The 26,928-nt window shown below is 45.3% G+C and overlaps 1 protein-coding gene across 21 annotated transcripts in view; it reads right to left on the bottom strand.

The window, feature by feature from the left end:
* Positions 1-26,928, bottom strand: part of ADGRL3 (adhesion G protein-coupled receptor L3) — a 1,249,649-nt gene that overhangs the window by 586,961 nt on the left and 635,760 nt on the right. For all 21 annotated transcript variants that reach the window (XR_013217764.1, XM_077272336.1, XM_077272380.1 and 18 more), the window contains one exon: positions 22,977-23,015. Coding sequence is in view for 20 of the 21 variants with exons in the window: in XM_077272336.1 (XP_077128451.1) it covers positions 22,977-23,015 (39 nt within the window). In the remaining variant the exon portion in view is untranslated. The remainder of the gene's footprint in view (positions 1-22,976; positions 23,016-26,928) is intronic.

Genomic DNA, 26,928 nt, shown 5'->3' with positions numbered 1-26,928 from the left:
TACACGGACGTCCCAAGGGCCACGGACCGGGTCAGCCACCGTGACATCCCCCTTGAGGACCGAAGGACCCGGTACCGAGTACCCCGCTGCCCTTGGGGGCACTCCATATCCATATGAACTAAGATACTAATTTCGCTTACAAATTATGAACCTTTTATATTTATTGTTTTTTGTTTGTTTTTTTCCTCTTAATTTACCTAAATGTATACTGTGGTGAAAATAAGAATTTGACTGCTGATTTTGCAAGTTTTCCCACTTACAAAGAATGGAGAGGTCTGTAATTTTTATTGTAGGTACACTTCACCTGTAAGACACAGAATCTAAAAATAAAAACCAGAAAATCACACTGTTTGATTTCTAAATTATTAAATTGCATTTTATTGCATGAAATAAGTATTTGATCACCTACCAACCAGCAAGAATTCTGGCTCTCACAGACCTGTTAGTTTTTCTTAAAGAAGCCCTCCTACTCTGCACTCATTACCTCTATTAATTATACCTAATGAACTCGTTACCTTTATAAAAGACACCTGTCCACACACTCAGTAAGTCACACTCCAACCTTCTCCACCATGGCCAAGACCAAAGAGCCGTCTAAGGACACCAGGGACAAAATTGTAGACCGGCACAAAGCTGAGATGGGCTACAGGACAATAGGCAAGCAGCTTGGTGAGAAGGTAGCAAGTGTTGGCACAATTATTAGAAAATTGAAGAAACACAAGGTGACTGTCAACCTTCCTTGGTCTGGGGCTCCATTCAAGATCTCACCTCAAGTGGTAAGGATTATTATGAGAAAGGTGAGAAATCAGCCCAGAACTACACTACCAGATTGGTCAATGACATGAGAGCTGGGACCACAGTCTCAAACATTATAGTTAGTAACACACTACGCCATCAAAGATTAAAATACTGCAGGGCAGGCAAGGTCTCCCTGCTCACACCAGCACCTGTCCAGACCCATTTGAAGTTCACCAATGACCATTTGGATGATCCAGACGAGGCATGGGAGGAGGTCTTCTGGTCAGATGAGACCAGGGGCTGGCTGGCAAATTTTAGCCTGGGGGAAAGCACACAGCAGTGGCCCATGAGTAGCGGCCCAACCTTAAAGGGGTTGTCGGAACTTAGGCTACATGTCTACAGTCACTATGTGTGAATCCTCATATTGTGCGCACTATGCGCTGTGAAGATTCTCTGGTGCCAGCGCAGGGAACAGGTGGTCTTGTGGCCACAAGCATGCGATATATATATTCCAAGCCACATTCCGACTAGACTGTTTCTGGCCTTGTTCAATACAGTTGCATTAGGCCATGCGAGTCTAGTCAGCATGTGACCGCATGTATGCAAATCACAAACTTGCAGTCACAAACCAGCTGAATAAGCACAGCACTGCAAGCAATGTGAGGATTCACAAGTCTGCAATCACATAGAATGACACAGAGTGAATGCATCAATGACACACGCACAGCCCCACTGTATAATGACACACGCACAGCCCCACTGTATAACCACACACACACACAACAGTCCTTGAAATGCACTAGCAGTAAAACACTTTGTCCAATACTCCCTTCCCTCCTCTCCCCTTGCCAGGCCTTGTAATCTTCAGCTCATATGTGGATCGCTGCTCGCCATTCCCGCTGTTCACCGACCATACAGTACCTCCATAACGGCACCATACAAAACCTACAAAACACCACCATAGAGTACCCCCTTAACATCACCATACAGAACCTTCATACAGGGCTGCCACTAGGAATTTTGGGGCCCCATACCGGCCAAATTTTCAGGGCCCATTGAGACTCTGCCCAGGCTCCAACCCCAGCCTCGCCTCTACCCTTCGAACTGTCCACAGTCCCACCCCTCTCTCTTGGAAAAACTCCACTTCTCACCAATCACATATTGACAGTTCCCATCACCAGATCACACATAGCCAGCAGCTTTTGTTTTGGCCAAAAGATTTTTCTAATCTGCCACCACGACAAGGTAGACTCATTTGGCGGGGCCCTACTCTACGCTAACCTATTAAAAATGTGTTAAAATATGCAATACAATTTATATATATTTTTATTTATTTTTCATTTTTTTAAATGACCAATAATGTCACATCCAAAGGGACAAATACCACCGTACCATGACCAGACACCATATTACCACCACAGTGACCCAACAATATCACATACAAGGGACAAATACAACCGCACCATGTCCAGACCACATATTACCACCACATGGTGACCAATAATACCACATACAAGGAACAAATACCAACACATGACCAGACCACATATTACCACCACATAGTGACCTATAATACCACATACAAGGAACAAATACTGCCACACCATGTCCAGATCACATATTACCAGCACAGTGACCGACTAATATCACGTACAAGGGATAAACACCATCGCACCATATCAAGATCACATATTAACCCCACATGTGACCAATAATACCACATACAGGTAACAAATACTGCCACACCATGACCAGTCCACATATTACCACCACAGTTACCGAATAATAGCACATACAAGTGACAAATACTGCAACACCATGACCGGACCACATATTACCACCACATAGTGACTGAATGCTACAATACTGATCATTAACAAAAAAAACACAATACTATCACCAAAAGTGCCATTATACACAGGAGATCTGTACTTAGTATGCAGTGTCTGTGTACAGGTAATACAGTGATCACTGGTCATATTATACACAGGAGCTCTGTATACAGTGTCAGTGTACAGGTAATACAGTGACCTCCAGTGACAATATACACAGGAGCTCTGTATATAGTGTCAGTGTAAATGTAATACAGTGATCACTGGTGACATTGTACACAGGAGCTCTGTATAGAGTGTCAGTGTACAGGTAATACAGTGATCACCAGTGACAATATACACAGGAGCTCTGTATATAGTATCAGTGTAAATGTAATACAGTGATCACTGGTGACATTGTACACAGGACCTCTGTATATAGTGCCAGTGTACAGGTAATACAGTGATCACTGGTGATATTGTACACAGGAACTCTGTATATAGTGTATAGTGTCAGTGTACAGGTAACACACTGACTCACCAGTGACGTCTCAACCAGCCATCCTCAACCAGCTTTTCATCCTCAACCAGCGCAGACCGCCATCACATCTTCCAGCCAGGATGGGTCTCTGCAGGAAATAACACAGTTATCTAGAGCTTCGCTTGCAGAACACATTACTTAATTTTTTCCCAACTTCTACACTGCACCAGATGAAGAAAAAAGGGCGACATAATGTCGCTCTGCACAGTAACAGGACCGCCCCCTCATTTAAAACAGTATCCTCAAAAAATAAAATAAATACATCACTGCAGTAATAATATCCCTTAATTAGCCCCTATGGTAATAATATCCCCCATCCTGGCCCCGTGTATCTCATTCCTGGCTCCAGCCATATGTTCTCCCATTCTGCCCTCACTAGGATCCATTATGCTCCCATATGATCTCCGCATCATGCTCCATCTGTCCCATGATCCTGCCCCATCTGTCCCATGATCCTGCCCCATCTGTCCCATCCTACCACCGTATCCATCCTGCCCCATGATCCTGCACCATGTGTCTCCATCCTGCACCTTAATCCTGCCCCATCTGCCTCCATCCTGCCCCATCTGTCTCCATATTCCTGCCCTATTTGTCTCCATCCTGCCCCCATGTCTCCCATGCCCCCGTGTCTCACATTCTGCCCCGTGTCTCCATCCTGCCCCCTGTGTCTCCATCCTGCCCCCTGTTGTTTCCATTCCTGCCCCTGTGTTGTTTCCATGCCTGCCCCCTGTGTTGTTTCCATTCCTGCCCCCTGTGTTGTCTTCATCCTGCCCCGTGTTGTTTCCATTCCTGCCCCCTGTGTTGTTTCCATTACTGCCCCCTGTGTTGTTTCCATTCCTGCCCCCTGTGTTGTTTCCATTCCTGCCCCGTGTCTCCATTCCTACCCCTGTGTTGTTTCCATTACTGCCCCCTGTGTTGTTTACATTCCTGCCCCGTGTTGTTTCCATTCCTGCCCCGTGTTGTTTCCATTCCTGCCCCGTGTTGTTTCCATTCCTGCCCCCTGTGTTTTTCCATTACTGCCCCCTGTGTTGTTTCCATTCCTGCCCCCTGTGTTGTTTCCATTCCTGCCCCCTGTGTTGTTTCCATTCCTGCCCCCTGTGTTGTCTCCATTCCTGCCCCGTGTCTCCATTCCTGCCCCTGTGTTGTTTCCATTATTGCCCCCTGTGTTGTCTCCATTCCTGCCCCGTGTCTCCATTCCTGCCCCTGTGTTGTTTCCATTACTGCCCCCTGTGTTGTTTCCATTCCTGCCCCCTGTGTTTTTTCCATTCCTGTCCCCTGTGTTGTTTCCATTCCTGCCCCCTGTGTTGTTTCCATGCCTGCCCCCTGTGTTGTTTCCATTCCTGCCCCCTGTGTTGTTTCCATTCCTGCCCCCTGTGTTGTCTTCATCCTGCCCCGTGCTGTTTCCATTCCTGCCCCCTGTGTTGTTTCTATTACTGCCCTCTGTGTTGTTTCCATTCCTGCCCCCTGTGTTGTTTCCATTACTGCCCCCTGTGTTGTTTCCATTACTGCCACCTGTGTTGTTTCCATTCCTGCCCCCTGTGTTGTTTCCATTCCTGCCCCCTGTGTTGTTTCCATTACTGCCCCCTGTGTTGTTTCCATTCCTGCCCCCTGTGTTGTTTCCATTCCTGCCCCCTGTGTTGTTTCCATTACTGCCCCCTGTGTTGTTTCCATTCCTGCCCCCTGTGTTGTTTCCATTACTGCCCCCTGTGTTGTTTCCATTACTGCCCCATGTCTCCATTCCTGCCCCTGTGTTGTTTCCATTCCTGCCCCTGTGTTGTTTCCATTCCTGCCCCCTGTGTTGTTTCCATTCCTGCCCCCTGTGTTGTCTCCATTCCTGCCCCTGTGTTGTTTCCATTCCTGCCCCCTGTGTTGTTTCCATTCCTGCCCCCTGTGTTGTTTCCATTCCTGCCCCGTGTTTTTTTCCATTCCTGTCCCCTGTGTTGTTTCCATTCCTGCCCCCTGTGTTGTTTCCATTCCTGCCCCCTGTGTTGTTTCCATTCCTGCCCCCTGTGTTGTTTCCATTCCTGCCCCCTGTGTTGTTTCCATTCCTGCCCCCTGTGTTGTCTTCATCCTGCCCCGTGTTGTTTCCATTCCTGCCCTCTGTGTTGTTTCCATTACTGCCCCCTGTGTTGTTTCCATTACTGCCCCCTGTGTTGTTTCCATTCCTGCCCCCTGTGTTGTTTCCATTACTGCCCCGTGTTGTTTCCATTACTGCCCCCTGTGTTGTTTCCATTACTGCCCCGTGTCTCCATTCCTGCCCCTGTGTTGTTTCCATTCCTGCCCCTGTGTTGTTTCCATTCCTGCCCTGTGTTGTTTCCATTCCTGCCCCCTGTGTTGTTTCCATTCCTGCCCCCTGTGTTGTTTCCATTCCTGCCCCCTGTGTTGTTTCCATTCCTGCCCCCTGTGTTGTTTCCATTCCTGCCCCCTGTGTTGTTTCCATTCCTTCCCCCTGTGTTGTTTCCATTCCTGCCCCCTGTGTTTTTTCCATTACTGCCCCCTGTGTTGTTTCCATTCCTGCCCCGTGTTGTTTCCATTCCTGCCCCGTGTTGTTTCCATTCCTGCCCCGGTGTTCTTTCCATTCCTGCCCCCTGTGTTGTTTCCATTCCTGCCCCCTGTGTTGTTTCCATTCCTGCCCCCTGTGTTGTTTCCATTCCTGTCCCCTGTGTTGTTTCCATTCATGCCCCCTGTGTTGTTTCCATTACTGCCCCCTGTGTTGTTTCCATTACTGCCCCATGTCTCCATTCCTGCCCCTGTGTTGTTTCCATTCCTGCCCCTGTGTTGTTTCCATTCCTGCCCCCTGTGTTGTTTCCATTCCTGCCCCCTGTGTTGTCTCCATTCCTGCCCCTGTGTTGTTTCCATTCCTGCCCCCTGTGTTGTTTCCATTGCTGCCCCCTGTGTTGTTTCCATTCCTGCCCCCTGTGTTGTTTCCATTCCTGCCCCCTGTGTTGTTTCCATTCCTGCCCCCTGTGTTGTTTCCATTCCTGCCCCCTGTGTTGTTTCCATTCCTGCCCCCTGTGTTGTCTTCATCCTGCCCCGTGTTGTTTCCATTCCTGCCCTCTGTGTTGTTTCCATTACTGCCCCCTGTGTTGTTTCCATTACTGCCCCCTGTGTTGTTTCCATTCCTGCCCCGTGTTGTTTCCATTACTGCCCCGTGTTGTTTCCATTACTGCCCCCTGTGTTGTTTCCATTACTGCCCCGTGTCTCCATTCCTGCCCCTGTGTTGTTTCCATTCCTGCCCCTGTGTTGTTTCCATTCCTGCCCTGTGTTGTTTCCATTCCTGCCCCCTGTGTTGTTTCCATTCCTGCCCCCTGTGTTGTTTCCATTCCTGCCCCCTGTGTTGTTTCCATTCCTGCCCCCTGTGTTGTTTCCATTCCTGCCCCCTGTGTTGTTTCCATTCCTTCCCCCTGTGTTGTTTCCATTCCTGCCCCCTGTGTTTTTTCCATTACTGCCCCCTGTGTTGTTTCCATTCCTGCCCCGTGTTGTTTCCATTCCTGCCCCGTGTTGTTTCCATTCCTGCCCCGGTGTTGTTTCCATTCCTGCCCCCTGTGTTGTTTCCATTCCTGCCCCCTGTGTTTTTTCCATTCCTGCCCCCTGTGTTGTTTCCATTCCTGCCCCCTGTGTTGTTTCCATTCCTGCCCCCTGTGTTGTTTCCATTCCTGCCCCCTGTGTTGTTTCCATTCCTTCCCCCTGTGTTGTTTCCATTCCTGCCCCCTGTGTTTTTTCCATTACTGTCCGTGTTGTTTCCATTCCTGCCCCCTGTGTTTTTTCCATTCCTGCCCCGTGTTGTTTCCATTCCTGCCCCGGTGTTGTTTCCATTCCTGCCCCCTGTGTTGTTTTTATTACTGCCCCCTGTGTTGTTTCCATTCCTGCCCCCTGTGTTGTTTCCATTCCTGCCCCCTGTGTTGTTTCCATTCCTTCCCCCTGTGTTGTTTCCATTCCTGCCCCCTGTGTTTTTTCCATTACTGCCCCCTGTGTTGTTTCCATTCCTGCCCCGTGTTATTTCCATTCCTGCCCCTGTGTTGTTTCCATTCCTGCCCCGTGTCTCCATTCCTGCCCCTGTGTTGTTTCCATTACTGCCCCCTGTGTTGTTTCCATTCCTGCCCCCTGTGTTGTTTCCATTCCTGCCCCCAGTGTTGTTTCCATTCCTGCCCCCTGTGTTGTTTCCATTCCTGCCCCCTGTGTTGTTTCCATTCCTGCCCCCTGTGTTGTTTCCATTCCTTCCCCCTGTGTTGTTTCCATTCCTGCCCCCTGTGTTTTTTCCATTACTGCCCCCTGTGTTGTTTCCATTCCTGCCCCGTGTTGTTTCCATTCCTGCCCCGGTGTTGTTTCCATTCCTGCCCCCTGTGTTGTTTTTATTACTGCCCCCTGTGTTGTTTCCATTCCTGCCCCCTGTGTTGTTTCCATTCCTGCCCCCTGTGTTGTTTCCATTCCTTCCCCCTGTGTTGTTTCCATTCCTGCCCCCTGTGTTTTTTCCATTCCTGCCCCGTGTTGTTTCCATTCCTGCCCCGTGTTGTTTCCATTCCTGCCCCGGTGTTGTTTCCATTCCTGCCCCCTGTGTTGTTTTTATTACTGCCCCCTGTGTTGTTTCCATTCCTGCCCCCTGTGTTGTTTCCATTCCTGCCCCCTGTGTTTTTTCCATTCCTGCCCCGTGTCTCCATTCCTGCCCCTGTGTTGTTTCCATTCCTGCCCCCTGTGTTGTTTCCATTACTGCCCCGTGTTGTTTCCATTCCTGCCCCGTGTTTTTTCCATTACTGCCCCCTGTGTTGTTTCCATTACTGCCCCCTGTGTTGTTTCCATTCCTGCCCCGTGTTGTTTCCATTCCTGCCCCGTGTCTCCATTCCTGCCCCTGTGTTGTTTCCATTCCTGCCCCCTGTGTTGTTTTCATTCCTGCCCCTTGTGTTGTTTCCATTCCTGCCCCCCTGTGTTGTCTCCATTCCTGCCCCCGTGTCTCCATTCCTGCCCCCTGTGTGGTTTCCATTATTGCCCCCTGTGTTGTTTCCATTCCTGCCCCCGTGTCTCCATTCCTGCCCCCTGTGTTGTTTCCATTCCTGCCCCCTGTGTTGTTTCCATTCCTGCCTGTGTTGTTTCCATTCCTGCCCCCGTGTCTCCATTCTGCCCCAGACTTGCTGCATTCAATAAAAATTAAAAAAACACCTTTCTCCTTACCTGGCCACGGTCCAGCGCCGACGTCCATCCCTTGCATTTCAGCGCGGACCCGCCGGCGAATAACAATGACGTCATACGTTGGCGACAAGCGTGCTGACTTCAGTTGCCAGCCTCTGATTGGCTTGCGGCTTTAACTGCTGCCGTGCAGGCACACACTCAGGAAAACTCACATGCACACACCCCCACCCACACACACTCAGGAAAACACACACACACTGAGGAAAACACACACTGAGGAAAACACACACACCCACTCAGGAAAACACACCCACACACCCATTCAGGAAAACACACCCACTCAGGAAAACGCACACACACTCAGGAAAACACACACACCCACTCAGGAAAACACACACTCAGGAAAACACACATACTCTGACCTGCCATGTTTAATTTGTTAAATGCCCCCCTTCCCCTGCCACTTAGCACAGCAAGAGTTGAGATGAGCAGCTGGAGAGGTTACCTGGAGTGTGCTGGACAGTGGGCAAACAGAGCAGCTTCCTCTCATTTTGTCCATGTCCTGCCTTCCTGTGCTGCTGCTCTGCATGCTGTGGCTCCTCCCTCTCCAGGCCTGGCTGAGCAGACATCGGAGACAGATCTGCACACAGAAGAGGAGGAGGCTGCGTGCGATCACTATGGAAGTAACGCAGCCTCCTCCTCCTCTTCTTGTGTGCCAGGAGCTGCCCCCTCCCACCGCAGCCTGCACGTTACTGAAGCCGGCCATGGCTCCAGCCACAGGTGCATGCTGCATGTGCCACCCTCCTGTTCCTGCTCATCATAGGTCCTCCATCAGCTCTGTGCAGTGGCTTAGGCACCGGCCCGGGGGGCAAATGCATTCCTGCCACCCGGCCCAGTCTGCCCCTGGATGAGACCAAAAGATAACTTTTTGGAATCAACTCCACACGCCATGTTTGGAGGAAGAAGAAGGATGAGTACAACCTCTGGAACACCGTCCCAACCGTGAAGAATAGTTGGGGAAACATCATACCTTGGCGGTGCTTTTCTGCAAAGGGGACAGGACGAGTGCACCGTATTAAAGGCAGGATGGATGGGGTTATGTATCTTGAGATTTTGGCCAACAACCTCTTTCCCTCAGTAAGAGCATTAAGGATGGGTCGTGACTGGGTCTTCCAGCATGACAACACCTTAAACACACAGCCAGGGCAACTAAGGAGTGGCTTCGTAAGAAGCATTTCAAGGTCCTGGAGTGGCCTAGCCAGTCTCCAGACCTGAACCCAAGAGAAAATCTTTGGAAGGTGCTGCAATTCAATGTTGCCCAGCGACAGCCCCGAAGCCTGAAAGGTATGGAGAAGATTTGTATGGAGGAGAGGATCAAAATCCCTGCTACAGTGTGTGCAAACTTGGTCAAGAACTACAGGAAACCTCTGAGCTCTAATTGCAAACATAGGTTTCTGTACCAAATATTACAATCTGTTTTTCTATTGTATCAAATACTTATTTCATGCAATAAAATGCAATTTAATTATGTAATTTCTGTGGTTTTTTTTAAAGATTCTGTCTCTCACAGTTGAAGTGTACCGACGATAAAAATTACAGTCCTCTCCATTCTTTGTAGGTGGGAAAACCTGCAAAATCGACAGTGTATCAAATACTTATTTTCCCCACTTTATATACATTCATGCAGTATTGAACATGTCACTAATTTTCTAAGTAAATATATTTCTAAAGGTGCTAATGATCTGAAATTCTCACCAGTTGTCGGTAACAACCCAATCTATCCACATAGGCAAATAAATCAAACCATATACGTCCAGAAGTTAATGAAATTATGACTTCAGCACTGAAGAATGAAAAAGCTTCATAAATCACTGTTCAAATTATATTTCATAAACTCCAGCAAGAGAAACACAGACAAGAATCCAACGTTTCGGCCTATTTAAGGCCTTTGCCAGGGTAATCTGTCAATACTGTATATAAGAAACATATTTCAATACACATGAAAAAAATATGAATATACATAAATAAATAGTTGTATATTGGAGTAATAATAATACTAAATACATAACATTCCACTTAGCAAAAATGAATATAATGATAATCGCGTAAGTATAGCATGGCAAGTATAAATTGAAATAAATGTGAAAACAAATGGGAAGTACTAGGAACATCCCCAGGAACAATTTTTTTTCTTTTAAAATACAATGATAAAGTCTGGCCACTAGATGGTATACTAACAAGATTCCAATGTAGACCCTATGAGAAAACTGAAAAATAGTGGAGGAGTCTTACAATACTTAAATAGTACAACTTACGCGATTTATCATTATATTAATTTGTTCCAAGTGGAATGTTATGCATGTAATATTACTATTCCTCCGAACTACAACTATTTATGCATATTTATATATATATATATATATATATATGTATATATATATATATATTAAATATATATATATATATATATATTTTTTTTTTTTTTTTCATGTGTACTGAAACATGTTTCTTATACACACTATTGACAGATTACCTTGACAAAGGCCTCAAATACGCCAAAACGTTGGATTCTTGTCTGTGTTTCACTGGTCAGAATCTATTACTGTAAATATAATTTGAGTAGCAATTTATGAAGCAAAAGTGCAAAAGTTATCATTTCATTATATTGAATCTTTTCATTCTTTTCATGGTCACGAAACTCACACAGTTAAGCAGACCTTCTCCTTTATTATGTCCATAAATTAAGTTATGTGTAATAATGAGAAATGACACAGGAAAAAGTATTGAACACGCTTACTAAAATTTAATTAATACATGGTACAAAACCCTTTGTTGCTAATGACAGCTTCAAGAAGCCTCGTGTATGGAGAAAATAGTCACATACATTTCTTCCACACAAACACTCTTGAAATCCTGAAAGTTGGACTTCTGTGAACTATGAGCTTTAGTTCCATCCATAAATTTTCTCTTGGATTCAGGTCAGGTGATTGACTGGGCCATTCTGGCAGCTTTATTTTCATTCTCTGAAGCCAATTGAGAGTTTCCTTAGGCATGCATTTGGGATCATTGTCTTGCTGAAATGTTCACCCTCATTTCATCATGGTAGATGAATGTGCAGCGCCCCAGAGTCCTGGTTGCTGCAGTAATGTCATTCTTCCACCAGGAGGAGTGATATTACGTCTGATGGCACTAAAGGCGTTCATCTTTCCAGGTATCACAGCATCACAACACACTTCACACTCCAACCCACCAGGGGGAGCCATGCTCCTATCTAGAAGAGCTGTAATAATTATAGGGGATAACTCAGGAGACTCTTTGCGTGGAACAAGACAACTACAGGACACAGTTTTATAAGTGGTAAAGTCTATATTATCACACGGTGATTCAAACAGGTGCAGAGAGAAACTCAAGTCCACAACACTTGGTGCAAATAAATGCAGCTTAGCAGTCTATAGGAAACTTCAGAGCAAAATGCAATCAAGCAGAAAGTCTATGAAGCACAGTTATTCTTGAGGATACTTGACATGAATAAATCCTTGTCTTAGTCCAGACACAGATAGATATGCTTATAGGCAGTTCAAATTATATCTTAGCTCAACCAGGGTGGCCTGGTAATAGTCTCAGGTTAATGCAAAGCAGCAGCAGTTTACATGTCCAGCAAATGCAGGTGGAAGTAAACACGAGCAGCAGATGAAGGAGGATTACTGGAAACTGGTGTATGCAGCAGGAACTCAGAGCAGAGTAGCAGGATCACCACACAGGTTCACAGGAGCAGGTGTATAGCCAGGGAGTAATCAGAGGTCAGGAGCTGGATGCAAGGCAGAATACTCTAGCACAGACTGAAGGCTGGGGTAGAGTTTTATAGCAGGAAGACACAGTGCACATGAGACCAAAGATGCCATCTTGGAAAAGGGCAGTAATGCACAAAAGGTAAAAAATGTTCAGAGTTCTGACATTACTCCTTCCTTAGAAGCGGTCTCAGGACGATCCTGGACCTGGTTTCTCAGGGAATCTCTGATGAAAACGAGAAATCTTGTGTTGGGCATTGATGTTTTCCACAGGTTCCCAAGAGTCTTCCTCAGGGGGATATCCCTGCCATCTTATCAGATATTGGAGCCGATTCCTGCGAATCCTGGAATCAATAATTTCCTCCACCACAAATTGTTCTTGCCCATCAATCAATACAGGCTGCGGAGGTGGCACAACACGTCCCTGGAAGGTATTAGGAGATACAGGCTTTAGTAAAGATACATGAAAAACTGGGTGTACCTTCATTGTCCTAGGCAGCTTCAGCCGGCAGGCCACAGAGCTCACAATACCGTTGATCTTGAAAGGGCCAATGAATTTCTATCCAAGTTTTTGTGAAGGAACGTTTAACTTCAGATTCTTAGTTGCTAACCACACGGAATCTCCTACCTTGAACATGGGTGCAGGTTTACGGAATCTATCAGCCGATCTCTTATAACGTTCTTGAGCTGTGGTCAGGGATTCCTTCAGAACCTCCAGATTTTGTCTCATCGCAGTCAGCCTTTCCTCCACTGCCGGAACCGGAGAATTAATTGGAGACCTAGGTAAAATACACGGATGATAACCCAGATTGGCGAAGAAAGGTGTAAATTTAGTGGAGGCGCTCTGAGAATTATTATATGAAAATTCGGCTAACGGCAACAACTCCAACCAATCATCCTAGAGATGGCTGACATAGCATCTTAGATATTGTTCCAGCGTCTGGTTGGTACGCTCAGTCTGACCATTTGTCTGGGGATGGTAAGCAGAAGAGAGACAGACATTAATATTGAGTGCAGAGCAAAACCCCTTCCAGAATCTTGAAGTGAACTGTACTCCATGGTCAGAGATGATCTCATCCGGAACCCCGTGCAACTGAAAGACATTCTGTATAACCAAGTTCACTGTATCTTTAGCTGAGGGGAGGCCGGTGCACGGAACAAAATGAGCAGCTTTAGTCAGGCAATCAACTACCACCATGATTGTATTCATGTCCCCTGATGTAGGCAGCTCCACAATAAAGTCCATCGATATAGACCCCCAAGGGCGGGACGGAACAGGTAATGGTTGTAGAAGACCCGTAGGTGCCACATGAGGAGTCTTGTAACGGGCACATACCTCGCAAGAGAGAACATAGTCCTTGGTATCCTTCAGGCAAGTTGGCCACCAGAAGAATCGGCTCAGGAACTCGTGTCTTCTGTACCCCCCTGTGACCAGCCAACTTGGAGTCATGTACCAACTTGAGGATCCGCAGACGGACGACCTCCGGGACGTAGATACGTCGATCTCTGAACCACATGCCAACCTTAAAGACAAGATTAATATCCATAGGTGGGTTGGCCAGAAATACATCATCTTCATAGGCCTCCCTGCACTCCTTCCACAAGTCCTGATCGTGGATAACTCCGATGAAATTGGCATCAGATAGAATGGTCTTGGACGGGGCTCCAGGTACGGAATCCGCAGCATGGATTCGGGATAAAGCATCAGCCTTCCCATTACGAGAACCTGGACGGTACGAGATAACAAATTTAAATTGATTTAAAAATAAGTTCCAACGAGCCTGACGAGGAGAAAGACATCTAGCGGATCTAAGGAACTCTAGATTGCGATGGTCAGTTAGCACTATGATCTGTTGTGCAGCTCCTTGCAGATGATGCCTCCATTCCTTGAAAGCCACAATAAAAGCCAGCAATTCCTTGTCTCCCACGTCGGAATTCTTCTCTGCTGAGGTTAGTCTACGGGAAAAGAAAGCACAAGGATGTAGCAGACCCTTCTCTCCAGTTTTTTATGAGAGAATAGCCCCCAAAGCATTATCAGAAGCGTCCACCTCCACAATGAAAGGAAGTGTTGGATCTGGGTGTATCAACAACGGTGCTGATGTGAAACAGATCTTAAGCCAATCAAAAGCTTCTTGAGCCTGTGATGACCACTTAAAGGGCTTTTCCTTCTTTGTCACGGAAGTAATGGGACGGAAAATATCAGAAAAATTTCGAATGAAGCGTCTGTAGAAATTTGCAAAACCAATAAAACGTTGGACCTCCTTAACGTTCTTGGGTACCGGCCAGTCAAGGATAGCCTGAATCTTACCAGATTCCATGTTCAGCCCCTGGGGAGAGATGATATAACCTAAGAACTGTGTCTCAGAACGATGGAACTCGCATTTCTCCAGCTTAATATACAGATGGTTCTCTTTCAGACGTCTTAAAACAGTTTTGACATGTTCTTCATGTTCCTGTAGAGAGTCAGAAAAGATTAGTATATCGTCCAAATAGATTACCACAAACTGGTCCAACAAATCTCTGAAAATGTCATTGGCAAGGTGTTGAAATGTTGCAGGGGCGTTACAAAGCCCGAAGGCCATCACAAGAGATTCAAAGTGTCCATACCGGCATCTGAATGCTGTCTTCCACTCATCCCCTGGACGAATACGCACCAAATTGTAAGCCCCACGAAGATCCAGTTTAGAGAACACCTTAGCATGGCGGACTCTTTCCACTAATTCGGGAATCAGAGGCAAAGGGTAACGGTTTCGTACGGTTACCTTATTGAGTTCTCGATAGTCAACACAGGGTCTCAGGGTCCCATCCTTCTTCTTTACAAAAAAGATAGGTGCCCCTGCTGGTGAGGAAGAAGGACGTATGAAGCCTTTGGCCAGATTTTCATCAATATACTCTTTTAAGGCTTGAAGCTCAGGTGCCGCCAAAGAGAAAACTGTTGTGAACTCTGTTTTCAGGCTCCCTCTTGTGGTCACTGGTGGTATGGTGTGACTTTTGCTTTGGGCTCCCCCTGGTGGCTTTGTTTGTTATCCTGCTGGTCTCTGGCTATCAGCTGGTTCGTTATCCTCTGGGAGGTTCCTATTTAGCTCTGTTTTACTTCCACTCGTTGCCGGCTGACGATGTAATCAGTGCTACTCAGATTCCTTCTGACTACCTTGCTCCCAGTCCATCCAGGACAAGCTAAGTTTTGTTTGCTCATTTTTTGATCAGCAGTGTTTATCATGTTGTCTTGTGAAGCCTGCTAAAATGTGATTCCCTCGCTTGCTGGATGCTCTAGTGGACTGAGTTTCTCCCCACACACCATTAGTTGGTGCGTGGGTTCTTGAAATCTCAGGATGGATATTTTGTAAGGGTTTTTTATTGATCGCATAGACCCCTGCTCTATTTTCTGCTTTCTAGTACTAGTGGGCCTCTTTTGCTGAATCTGATTTCATCCCTACGTATGTGCCTTCTTCTTACTTCACCGTTAATATTTGTTGGGGGCTTCTATATCTTTGGGGATAATTTCTCTGGAGGCAAGCGAGGTCTCTCTTTCTCTTTAGGGGTAGCTAGTTCCTCAGGCTGGCTCGAGACGTCTAGGAAATTTTTAGGCACGTTCACCGGCTACCTCTAGTTGTGTTGCATAGGTTCAGATTTGCGATCAGTCCAGTTACCATCTCCCTAGAGCTTGTCCTTAGTTTATTCACTTGCTGGGCTATTCGTGATCCTCAGCCACTAAGGATCATAACAGAAAACGTTACCAAAAGGAATGGCTGCCCTGGGATGCAGCTCAATGGGACAGTCATAATACCTGTGTGGAGGAAGCTGATCTGCATTCTTCTTGTCACAGATGTCAGAGAACTCTTTATAAGCTGGAGGTAAAGAAAATACCTGTACATGTGGTTCCGTAGTTGTGGACTCAGGGACAGCTTCTGTTAACGCTGAGTTGCTCCTTGTTGGGAAGATCTCCTTAGTCTCCCAGTTGATAATTGGGTTCTGAAAACGCAACCAAGGAATGCCTAAAATCACAGGAAAATGAGGAGAAGAAATTAGCAAGAAAGAAAGTTGCTCCTGATGATTAGGCTCCAACACAATTTCAAGGGGTACGGTCTCCTGATCCACAGGCCCAGAGATTAAAGGTGACCCATCCACTGTTTCCATGGTAATTGGAGAGGCTCTTTGCTGAATTTAAATACCATGTTCCTTGGCAAATGCAATATCCATGAAATTGCCACCTGCACCAGAGTCAATCATAGCTGAACTGGAAATCCACTGTCCTGAACACAGGATCTTAATAGGGAGAGAACAGTGAGAGTTCTTTTCCTTCAGCTCCTTGGGGGGTGAAGTCATAGAAAGTGAATGGAATACAGCATTTAAAGGCAGGCTACATTCAGAGATGTCAGATTCATCATCACAGTTGTCATACTCCCCTATTGCTGCTAGCACCTTGTTAGGCCGTCTAGGACACTTAGGACAATTGATCAAGAAGTGGTCAGACTGCCCGCAGTAGAAACAGAGACTTTCACGAAGGCGATGCTCCCGGCGCTCATTGATCTCGCGCCTCTGAACGGAATCAATTTGCATGGGCACCTCCTCCACCTTCCAAGAGGTTTTACCTGCAGGCTCTTTGGAAGGAAGGGAAAAGTTAGACAGACGGTTATATGCAGCAAATTTCTCCTGCCTACGCTCAGTAAGCCGAATGTCTATGCGCACACAATGATGTATAAATGTCTCTAGCTCTTGTGGTGACTCTGAGCGGGCTAGTTCATCTTTTACAATACTAGACAGACCCCTTTTAAAAATTGGCAATTGTGCATAACTGTCCCAATTGGTATCTACCGCCAATCTCCTGAATTCAGTGGCATACTCAATAACAGAACGTTTAGCCTGGCGTAAAGACAACAAAGCAGATTCAGCGGTTGCACGGCGATTAGGGTCATCAAACATTAATGCCATAGCGGCCAAGAAATCATCCAAGTTATTTAACCGTGGGTCACGAGACTCAATCATCGGATTCGCCCAGGCGAGCGCTCGTGAGGTCAGTAGCATTATTACACACAATACTTTGGATCTATCAGTAGGAAAACGGTCAGCATACACATCAAAATATAGCATACATTGATTGACAAAGCCATGAAATTTGTCGCGATCACCATTAAATCTGAATGGGGGCAACTTAGGTGGGCTAGCTGGTGGCGGTTGCCCAGAGGGTAAAGTCACTTGTGCAGCTATTTGCGTGCTTATGTCCTGAAAAGCCCATCCATACTGGGACTCTATGCCAGCAAGTTTGTTTTCCTGTACTGCCATGCGGTTGCTCAAGTCCTGCAAAGTCTGTCCAAACACTTGTTGATTGTGTTCAAAGCTTCCAAATTTCTTTTGCAGACCTTCCACATCTTTCTGCAGTGATCTAATTATGGAAAACACCTGCTCTAATCTGCTTTCTGCAGTCATTGTTCCAGCAGTCTCCTTTTTTTTTTTTCTTTTTTTTTTTTAGGCTAGAGTATCCTGTAATAATTATAGGGGATAACTCAGGAGACTTTGCGTGGAACAAGACAACTACAAGACACAGTTTTGTAAGTGGTAAAGTCTATATTATCACACGGTGATTCAAACAGGTGCAGAGAGAAACTCAAGTCCACAACACTTGGTGCAAATAATAAACGCAGCTTAGCAGTCTATAGGAAACTTCAGAGCAAAATGCAATCAAGCAGAAAGTCTATGAAGCACAGTTATTCTTGAGGATACTTGACACGAAAAAATCCTTGTCTTAGTCCAGACACAGATAGATATGCTTATAGGCAGTTCAAATCATATCTTAGCTCAACCAGGGTGGCCTGGTAAAAGTCTCAGGTTAATGCAAAGCAGCAGCAGCTTACATGTCCAGCAAATGCAGGTGGAAGTAAACACGAGCAGCAGATGAAGGAGGATTACTGGAAACTGGTGTATGCAGCAGGAACTCAGAGCAGAGTAGCAGGATCACCACACAGGTTCACAGGAGCAGGTGTATAGCCAGGGAGTAATCAGAGATCAGGATCTGGATGCAAGGCAGAATACAGAATAGCACAGACTGAAGGCTGGGGTGGAGTTTTATAGCAGGAAGACACAGTGCACATGAGACCAAAGACGCCATCTTGGAAAAGGGCAGTAATGCACAAAAGGTAAAAAATGTTCAGAGTCCTGACAAGGGCACTCCTCCTCACAGAAGGGTAAAACTGGTGGTTTGGATAGAAAGTGAGTCAGACGCTGCCTGGGTCTTGACCCAGAGAGTTCCTGTCAGGCAGACAGGGGGAAAAGGAGGAACATCTGAGCTGCAGACAGAGGGTCCCTGTCAGGGGCGGGATCCTGACAGAGGTCTAGCACGAGACAGAGGGTCACGGAGCTGCGCCTGCCCCACGTGAGGCAGCATCCTAAGAAAGGACAAGAAAGGAATTGTTTTGTGGAGAGTGAGAAACGAAGTCACAGCACAAGGAGATAATACCGGGAGGAGTTCTGCCCCGAGATCGGCAGCCTCCTTCTGAGGCGCGTAGCCGGTGGCCGGAACACCAAGGGAGTATTGACTCTACGCATTACTTCAGAGACCAGCAGGACAGTCAATTCCAAGTTGGCTGCCCGACCTTAATACCTAAGAAGACACGGTGGCAAATTGTGGGGGTCGGGGCGTCTCTAGGGTCCCTACAAACAAGCCCCAGGCTATCCCAGTCATACAGGTTGTCCTATCCATACCATCTGGGGGACAGAGAGGAAGAAATAACATCGAGAACAATTACGAGAGTTGTGAGGACTATCCCGTGGTGCTCAGCAGGGAGGTACTACAACACACAGGCGCTAGTAGGAAGGCTACTGATTTCCACCTGGATAAGGGAACTCTGGATGTACCTTCGGACCGGCCGGACTCTGCCTGCCCTGTGATCAGTGCTCTGGACCTACACATCTGGGAAACCCTGGGGACATACTTCACCTGTGGGAAGGTATACCATCTAGCTGCCATTCCATCACCCCAGCGGACCCTAAGCAGCGTCGGTCACCTTGACAGAGTACCACAGGTGGCGTCACGAACACCGTACAAACTACACCTTTAATTGAGCGCCCCTCAAAGGGCCACAGACCGGGTCAGGCCACCGTGACATCCCCCGAACCGGAGGACCCGGTACCGAGTACCCCATTGCCCTTACGCGTGGGGGCGCTCCAACTGCAGATATCAAGAATGTCTCAGTACAATTGTCCATTCATCCTTCCTTCAATTATATCAAGCTTTCCAGTGCAGTATGTTGAAAAACGGCCCCACACCACGATGGTCCCAGCTCCAAACTTCGGTACGGTGTTTTGGGGTGATATGCAGTGTCTTTTTGGCCTCCAATCAAAGTGTGTATTATGACATTCAAAGAGTTCAGTTTTGATCTCATCAGACTATATTCTCCCAGTGTTTCACAGGCTTGTCTAATTGTTTTAAAAGCGCTTGAACATGCTTCTTTTTCAGCAATGTCTTGCGTGACTAGCATACATACAGGCCATGGAGGTTGAGTGCATTCCTTAAAGTTTTCTTTGAAACAATTGTACTTGCTGATTTCAGGTCTTTCTGTAGCTCTCCACATGCGATCTTGGCTCTTGGACAAGTCTTGTGATAATTCTTTCACTCCTCTGTTTGGAGTCTTGCGTCATGGACGATTTATGGTGAAATTATGTTCTTTCCACTTCTGGATGATGGCCACAACAGTGTTCACTGGAATCTCCAGTGGTTTAGAAATTCTTCTGTAACCAATGCCATCAGTATGTTTGCAGGAATAAGGTTGCAAAGTTCTTGAGACAGCTCACTGGTTTTACCCATCATGAGATTTTTGTTGTGTAGCACCTTGGTAATGAGACACCCTTTTAAAGGCCATCAGTTGAACCAGATGATATTATTTTCACTTAGTAGCAGGATTTCAGCTGGTGTCATGACTGTCCATGGCTTTTTGCACCTGCCTTTATTCATGTGTTGAAATTTTTTTTCCCTGTGTCATTTCTTATTGTTACACATAACTTAATGTATAGACATCTATGGTTTGATTCCTTTGCCTGTGTGGATTGGATGAGTTGTTAGTGAGAATTTCATGTAAATAGCACCTTTAGAAATAGATTTATTTAGAATTTTAATGACATGTTCAATACTTATTTCATCCACTGTATATGTACTTGTTAACTTTTTAGTCCTTTGTTACTGTCATGTAGCTTAATGAAGGGTCTCTTGACTCGAAATGTTATATGCAATGACTAAGAATTATAAGAATGGTTTTTGATGGGTCTGAAGTTTTTAGATCAGTGTTTCTCAACTCCGGTCCTCAAGACCCAACAACAGGTCAAGATTTCAGGATCTCTTAGTATTACACAGGTGATAATTTCATCATCTGCTCCAGCATTAACTACATCACCTATGGAAATCCTGAAAATATGGCCTGTTGGTGGGTCTTGAGGACTGGAGTCGAGAAACACTGTTTTAGATAAATCTATGGCTGAGGCAAACCTGTAAAACTCTGGAGTGTTGTCATCACGCCATGACAGTTTTTAGTAAGGGAGAGGGGCCTCAAACTGTTCCTGGAACTGGGAACCTAACTCTCCCTGTCCCGGGGGTGGTACTCTTGAAGGTAGAGAGGCCCGGGTCTCTGACCTTACTATGGTCCTGTTAAACCCTGATCTGTCCCCTCCCACATCCCCATGAGGCATAGGACAGAAATGTAAGAAAAAGAAGACACAACGACAAAACAGGGATTACAGAAAACAATTATTTTAAAAAAAGAACTCTCTCATCAATAGGAAGGAACATAGGGACAGGGAGGAATAAACTAAATAGGAATAGGGACCAGGAGATAAACTCTGACGTACAACAGCATACAGTAGATCACTTCTACTACAACTCCCACTCCAACTACTCAGCCTTAGCCTTTATCACTGGAAGACAGATCTTTCAACAGCAGGGACTAGACGCCCAGAGCCAGTATATATAGAGGGAGTAAATGATGAGCAGTTGCAGCTGAGAACAACCAGGCTTTATGGTGTCAGCCAGCATTGAAAGAGCCCTTAACCCTCTCAGCACTGAAGGAAAGAAAATCCATTTAAAATAGGACATGAATAAAACCATCTCTAAAGAGGACAGTGATTCATTACCTGACATGACCTTCTAACTCCAGGTCTTCCAAGGGAACATGACACCCTCCTTAGATATACTTGGATGAGGGGTGACGAGCTCACATGGAAGATGCACCTGTATCCCATACACTATAAAGAGGTTGTGCTGCCTAAATTTGTACAACATAAGCTTCCTAGTATATGACAACTCTGCTATGCCTATTGCCATTGCTTCAGTCCAGCTAAATCTGACATGCTACAGCAATGCCATCTGTCTGTGCTGCATAAATGAACTCATGAGATCCATGAAAGAGGTATAGATGCTCATGTTAAGAACATAGTTTTGCATGTATACAAGTCACTAGTGCGGCCACACTTTGACTACTGTGCACAGTTTTGGTCTCCAGTGTATAAGAAAGACATAGCTGAACTAGAGAGGGTGTAGGGAAAAGCAACCGAGGATATTAAGGGAATGAGTGATCTGCAATACCAAGACTGGTTATATCATATCTGGGGTTATTCAGTTTGGAAAAATGAAGGCTTCGAGGCGATCTTATTACTATATGCAAATATAAGAAGAGACAGTACAGAGATCTTTCTAATGAACTTTTTACACCTAGGCTTGTGACAGTGACAATGGGTCATCCTCTATGTCTACAAGAAAGAAGGTTTAGCCATCATCACAGGCAGTGATTCATTACAGTAAAAGAAGTGAGACTATGGAACTCTCAGACACTTGATGTTGCAATGGTTGACCCACTAGAAAAGTTCAAGAAGGGTCTGAGTGTCTTTCAGTATTTCCCTGTACTTTACAATATACCGTAGCTAATCCATGTTGTGGACGATGCAGGTATAGAACCTCAGACTGCACTGTAAATTTATGGCATTGAGTACAATGCTCAACCAGTGCCATAAATGTACATTGCACTGCAATAATTGTTCATATTAGTTTTGTTATTTAGATTTGTTTTCTTAAAAGATAACAATATCACCAGATGCTTAAGGTCCATTTATACTGCAAGATTATTGTAAACGAGCGTTCATAGTGATGCTGGTTTCTCAATAATCTTGCAATGTAAACAGGCGATCATCCATTAATTGGGCAAAAACACTCGTTCACTGAGTAAAGTGATCTTTTGTGCTGGACAGAAGATCATAGTTATTGGTGGTGCATCGTCCTGTGTACAAAGGAGTCGCACAGCCGGGAACAGTTGCAGCCTGGTCACACTGTTCATCAATCGGCACAATCTGCCGGTGTAAACAGGCTATTAAACGACTGCTAATCTATAAGTACTTACTGATCAGTGGTTGTGTAAAGTCGGCAGTCAGTTCCTATAAATAAACCCTAAGGGCTTGTTCACACTATCCTTTTTTTGCTGCGGATTTTTCAGCTGCGGATTTGGAAAAACCGCAGTGCCAAACCGCGGTGGTTTGCTCTGCGGTTTTTTGTGCAGTTTCTACTGCGGATTCCACTGCGGGTTTCCAACTGCACTTTCCTATTGGTGCAGGTTGAAACCCGCTGCGGAATCCGCAGAAAGAATTGACATGCTACTTCTTTTTTTCCGCAGAAAATCCGCGCTGATTTTCAAGCGGAAAAACGCAAAGTGGGCACAGCGGTTTTTGTTTTCCATAGGGTAACATTGTACTGTACCCTGCATGGAAAACGGCTGCGGATCCGCAGCTGCAAATCCGCTGCGGATCCGCAGCAAAAACTGCAACGTGTGAACATAGCCTTAGTGATGCTAGCTGGGGATGCCTTCTTCTAGGGCTACAATGGTAAATTTAGCTCCAAGATCATTATTTCAACTTGATTGCCTACATAACAGTTTCGAAATAAGACATGTAAAATACATCGACATAGCATACAAAATATGCTGCAAAAGATGTACATTTTACCTGGACATACGCTCTGCATGAACGCTCCCTTTTCTGCAACTGTCAAGAGAAAAAAAAAAGCAAATTAGTTTGTCACTTGAAAAAAAAATGTGTGCTTCAAAAAATTTACTTTTTGTTCTGAACCAAAATTTCCGTCCACTTTTTGCTATCCAGTTTGGTTGAGATGTGAACAGTAAAGAGATTATAAGAAGTGTAACTTTTAGTAGCAATAAAAATATACACGAAAAGCAAAACTACCATGAGTATACACATATGTATGGACTTCTGGCATTAATCTGGGTGGTATGCACCTAAACTTTTTATTTCCTTGGCAACATGGACTGTCCTGCAGGAGATCTAAGGGTATGTTTCCACGGTCCGGAATGGCAGCGCTTTGGATGCAGCAGATACCCGCTCCGCCCAAAGCGCTGCCCCCTTTTGTACACGTAGTGATTCCGCCTGTGTTCATTGTATACAGGCGCAATCACCACATCCTATACATAGACTGTTATTTATCTTGCGGAGACCGAGCGCCTCCGAAAGATGAATAGACATGCTGCATGTCCAGTTACGCGTGTCTGCCACCTGCGTGTTTGTACGCATAGTGGAGATGGGATTTCATAAAATCCCCTCCACTATGCTGTAACATCTGGCACTGCGGATTGGACGCTGCGGCTGTACGCAGTGTCCAATCAGCAGCAAATACTGAAGGAATACGCCCCGTGGAAACATACCCATTCTCAAGTGATAATCTCCTGCTAAAAAACACACAGCCCAGTAAGTGATACACAGATGCAATCAGGCACTCTTGCTGTATATTATGTGGCTGTTAGATTAAATAGCAAAAACCTGCTGACAGATTCTCTTCAATCAGACCAAGACTACAATTTTACCATTCATACCTCTCAACAGATCCTGTTCAGGATTCCCTTAGTATTTCATGGGTGAGAGAACCTGTGGCAATTTCTGATGCCTTGATGATTTCCATCACCTGTGGGGAGCAGGCGCGGGATTCTGGATCCACCATTACGCATCACAGGGCACTATGACGCTGATGGGAGGGGGTGGTATGATAATGAAGACAGGAGGTAGGCATTTCTTACAAGCACCGCACACATCGGAACCTGGAAGAAATCATTAGCATACAGAAATAAAATAAAATTTCTCAACAAGGTGATTAATATGAGGCATACAGGTAGGACTAGTGTAACATTCCTATTACCTGTATGCCCATATTAAAAGGTCATATACCTTCCAGAGGGTGACTGATACCCTTTAACTCCTTCATGACAGGGCCAATTTCCATTTTGGCTGTTTTGTTTTTTCCTCTTGTTCTTACCAGAGTCATAACTATTTTATTTTTCTGTCCTCATAAACATACAAAAGCTTGTCTGTTGTGAGACAGTTGTACTTCTGAATGACACCATTCATTTTCCCACATAGTGTAATGGAAAACGGGAGAAAATTCCAAGTGTGGAGAAATTGTGAAAAAAACGCCATTCTGACATTGTTTTTTTCGGAATTGATTTTATGGTGTACATTTTGTGGTAAAAATGACCATGCAATGTGATTCTTCACATCAGTACCATTACGGTGATGCCCAACATTTCCAGTTTTTATTATTTTAGAGGTGAAAAAAATAAGAAGCTGGCAAAAACAACAAATTGGGAGTTGTGTTGGCATTTTCAGAGACTTGTAACATTTTTATTTTTCAGTTGATGGAGCTGTGTGATGGCTTATTTTTTTGTGGGACAAGACAACGTTTATATTGAAACCTTTTTGGGCTAGATGTGATGTTTTGATCGCTTGTTACAACATTTTTTGTGGAATTACTAGGACACAGAAGTGCCTGGTAGTTCAATTTTGCCCCCTTCTGTGATAACCATCTCACTGTCTATAGCTATGTACACTGGGAGCCTGGTGTGGGCGGGGTTAACTTTGTTAGCTCTGCTGCATTGCTAAATTTAAAAACTCTGATTGTTTCAGAACGGCGGCAGTAATCTAAGTGATACATCGTTGGATTCAGGGTCTTTTTCTCTACATCATACTACGCCCACATGAGGTAGCAAAAACCTGCTGAAAAATTCCACTTAACAACACAGTTCAGTATCAGACTCTTTAGAATAGTTAAATTAGAAAAAGGTCCAAATACTATTTATTTTTGCGAGCAGCTCATTGCCATGCTGGTGTTTATACAGAGGAGGTTCAAACAAGAGAAACTGTGGCTTTTTCACAGAGGGTAGCACCAAAATTATCCATATTTAGAGCTATGTCCCTTGCTAAATGAAGAAGTGATAGCTTTTTACCAAGCTGATAGTGATGAGCAAGCATGCTCACCAGTGCTCGATACTCAATCAAGCATCGAGGTGCTTGGGTACGCTCATTACTCGATCAAGTATCGCGGGTGCTCGAACGCCATGCTCGAGTCCCTACCCTGCATGTTAGATAAACAATAAACAAGTGGGGATTGTCTGTCATACAAGGTAATTCCTTGGCCATGCTGGCTACTTGCATTACTGTGGTTGGCCAGCCTCATCGCGTCATAGACTCTTAGGATGCATGCCAACAATGAGTAATACTAGCATTCTGGATGCAGAATATTTTATGTATTAACCTCATAAATAAATAATTGAAAAAAAAAAATCATGGAGTCCCACCCATATTTTTGATAACCAGTCAAAGTAAAGCAGACAACTGCAGGTTTCTGTTATCAGGCTGGGAAGGTCCATGGTTATTTGGCCCTTCCCAACCTAAAAATACAAGGCCGCAGCCATCCCAGAATAGGTGCTTTGTCTGGCTCTTTCTGATTGTCCTGGTGCAGTAGCAATCGGGGTAATGGTAGTTGGGTTTGATGACAACTGTTATTTGTCAAGAATTACAGATAGCATCACGCTGTGGGGTTAGTAATAGAGTGGTGTCTATCAGACACCATCATTACTAACCTGGTAATAAAAAATGAAAAACACTGACATTTTTTTAATTTGAATAAAGACTCCTCCTGCACTATCCCTCGTTCACCTATTTTTTTTAAAAAAAGTCCCATGCTGGTCCGAAGTAATCCACGTTCCTTGATTCTGTCTCCGGTACCTGAGAATAGCATTAAAGTGACTGCTATTCACAGTTGCCAGGAAATAACCTCAATGCTCATCATCATCACTGGGTCTTGCTGAGCGCAGCGAGACTTGGCAGCTCTGATAGTCATTATAGTCACTGTTATTACCGGTCTGTTTATCTAGGTTTTCCAGCACCCCGGGCAAGAATTCAGTGTGGCGCCCCCTCCCCCAACCACATCTGCAATTTGCACACTTAGTCATGTACCGACGGGCTGCTCCTTTACCTAATTCTCTCAATGTTCAGGGAAAAACTGAGAGAAGTAGGAAGAAAATCTAGTTGTCAAGTGACCGTATGAAAATTGCATATGAGTGTAGTTGCCATGAGATGACTGCTGGAACCAGCAAGCAGTGCTGAATCCTAAGGGCTCATTTCCACTTGCTAGACATACGTCCGTGTCTCGCAGGTTAAAATCCTCTTCTGGCGCAGGCACTTGGGAGCGGAGTGTGCAGCTCCATGTGTTGCTGTGCGGCCGCACGCTCCGCTCTGGAGTGCCGGCGCCAGAAGAGGGTTTTAACCTGCGAGACACGGACGTATGTCTCGCAAGTGGAAATGAGCCCTAACAGTGAGTATATTACATGCTGTTAGGATTAGCATACTCAAGTGCTTCATTTTATAATTAAAGGGCTTGTCCAGGTCTGAGATGAAAGTCTGCAGTCACTCTAGGTGACTATAGGCTTCTGAATTCTTACAGTGCACACTGCTGTCAGGATTCTCTGGTGCGGGCAGTGAGAGTGGACAGTCATGTGAGCACAAGTATGCTATTTGTATACTTCTGGCCACATTCCGACTAGACGTTTCTGGCCTTGCTCAAGTTATTTTTATTGAGCCAGGCCATGCATGTCCAGTCATCACGTCACTG

The sequence above is a fragment of the Ranitomeya variabilis genome, chromosome 1 (assembly GCF_051348905.1).
Source record: "Ranitomeya variabilis isolate aRanVar5 chromosome 1, aRanVar5.hap1, whole genome shotgun sequence".
In the NCBI taxonomy this organism is placed as follows: Eukaryota; Metazoa; Chordata; class Amphibia; order Anura; family Dendrobatidae; genus Ranitomeya; species Ranitomeya variabilis.
This window is presented reverse-complemented; position numbering and strand designations above follow the sequence as displayed.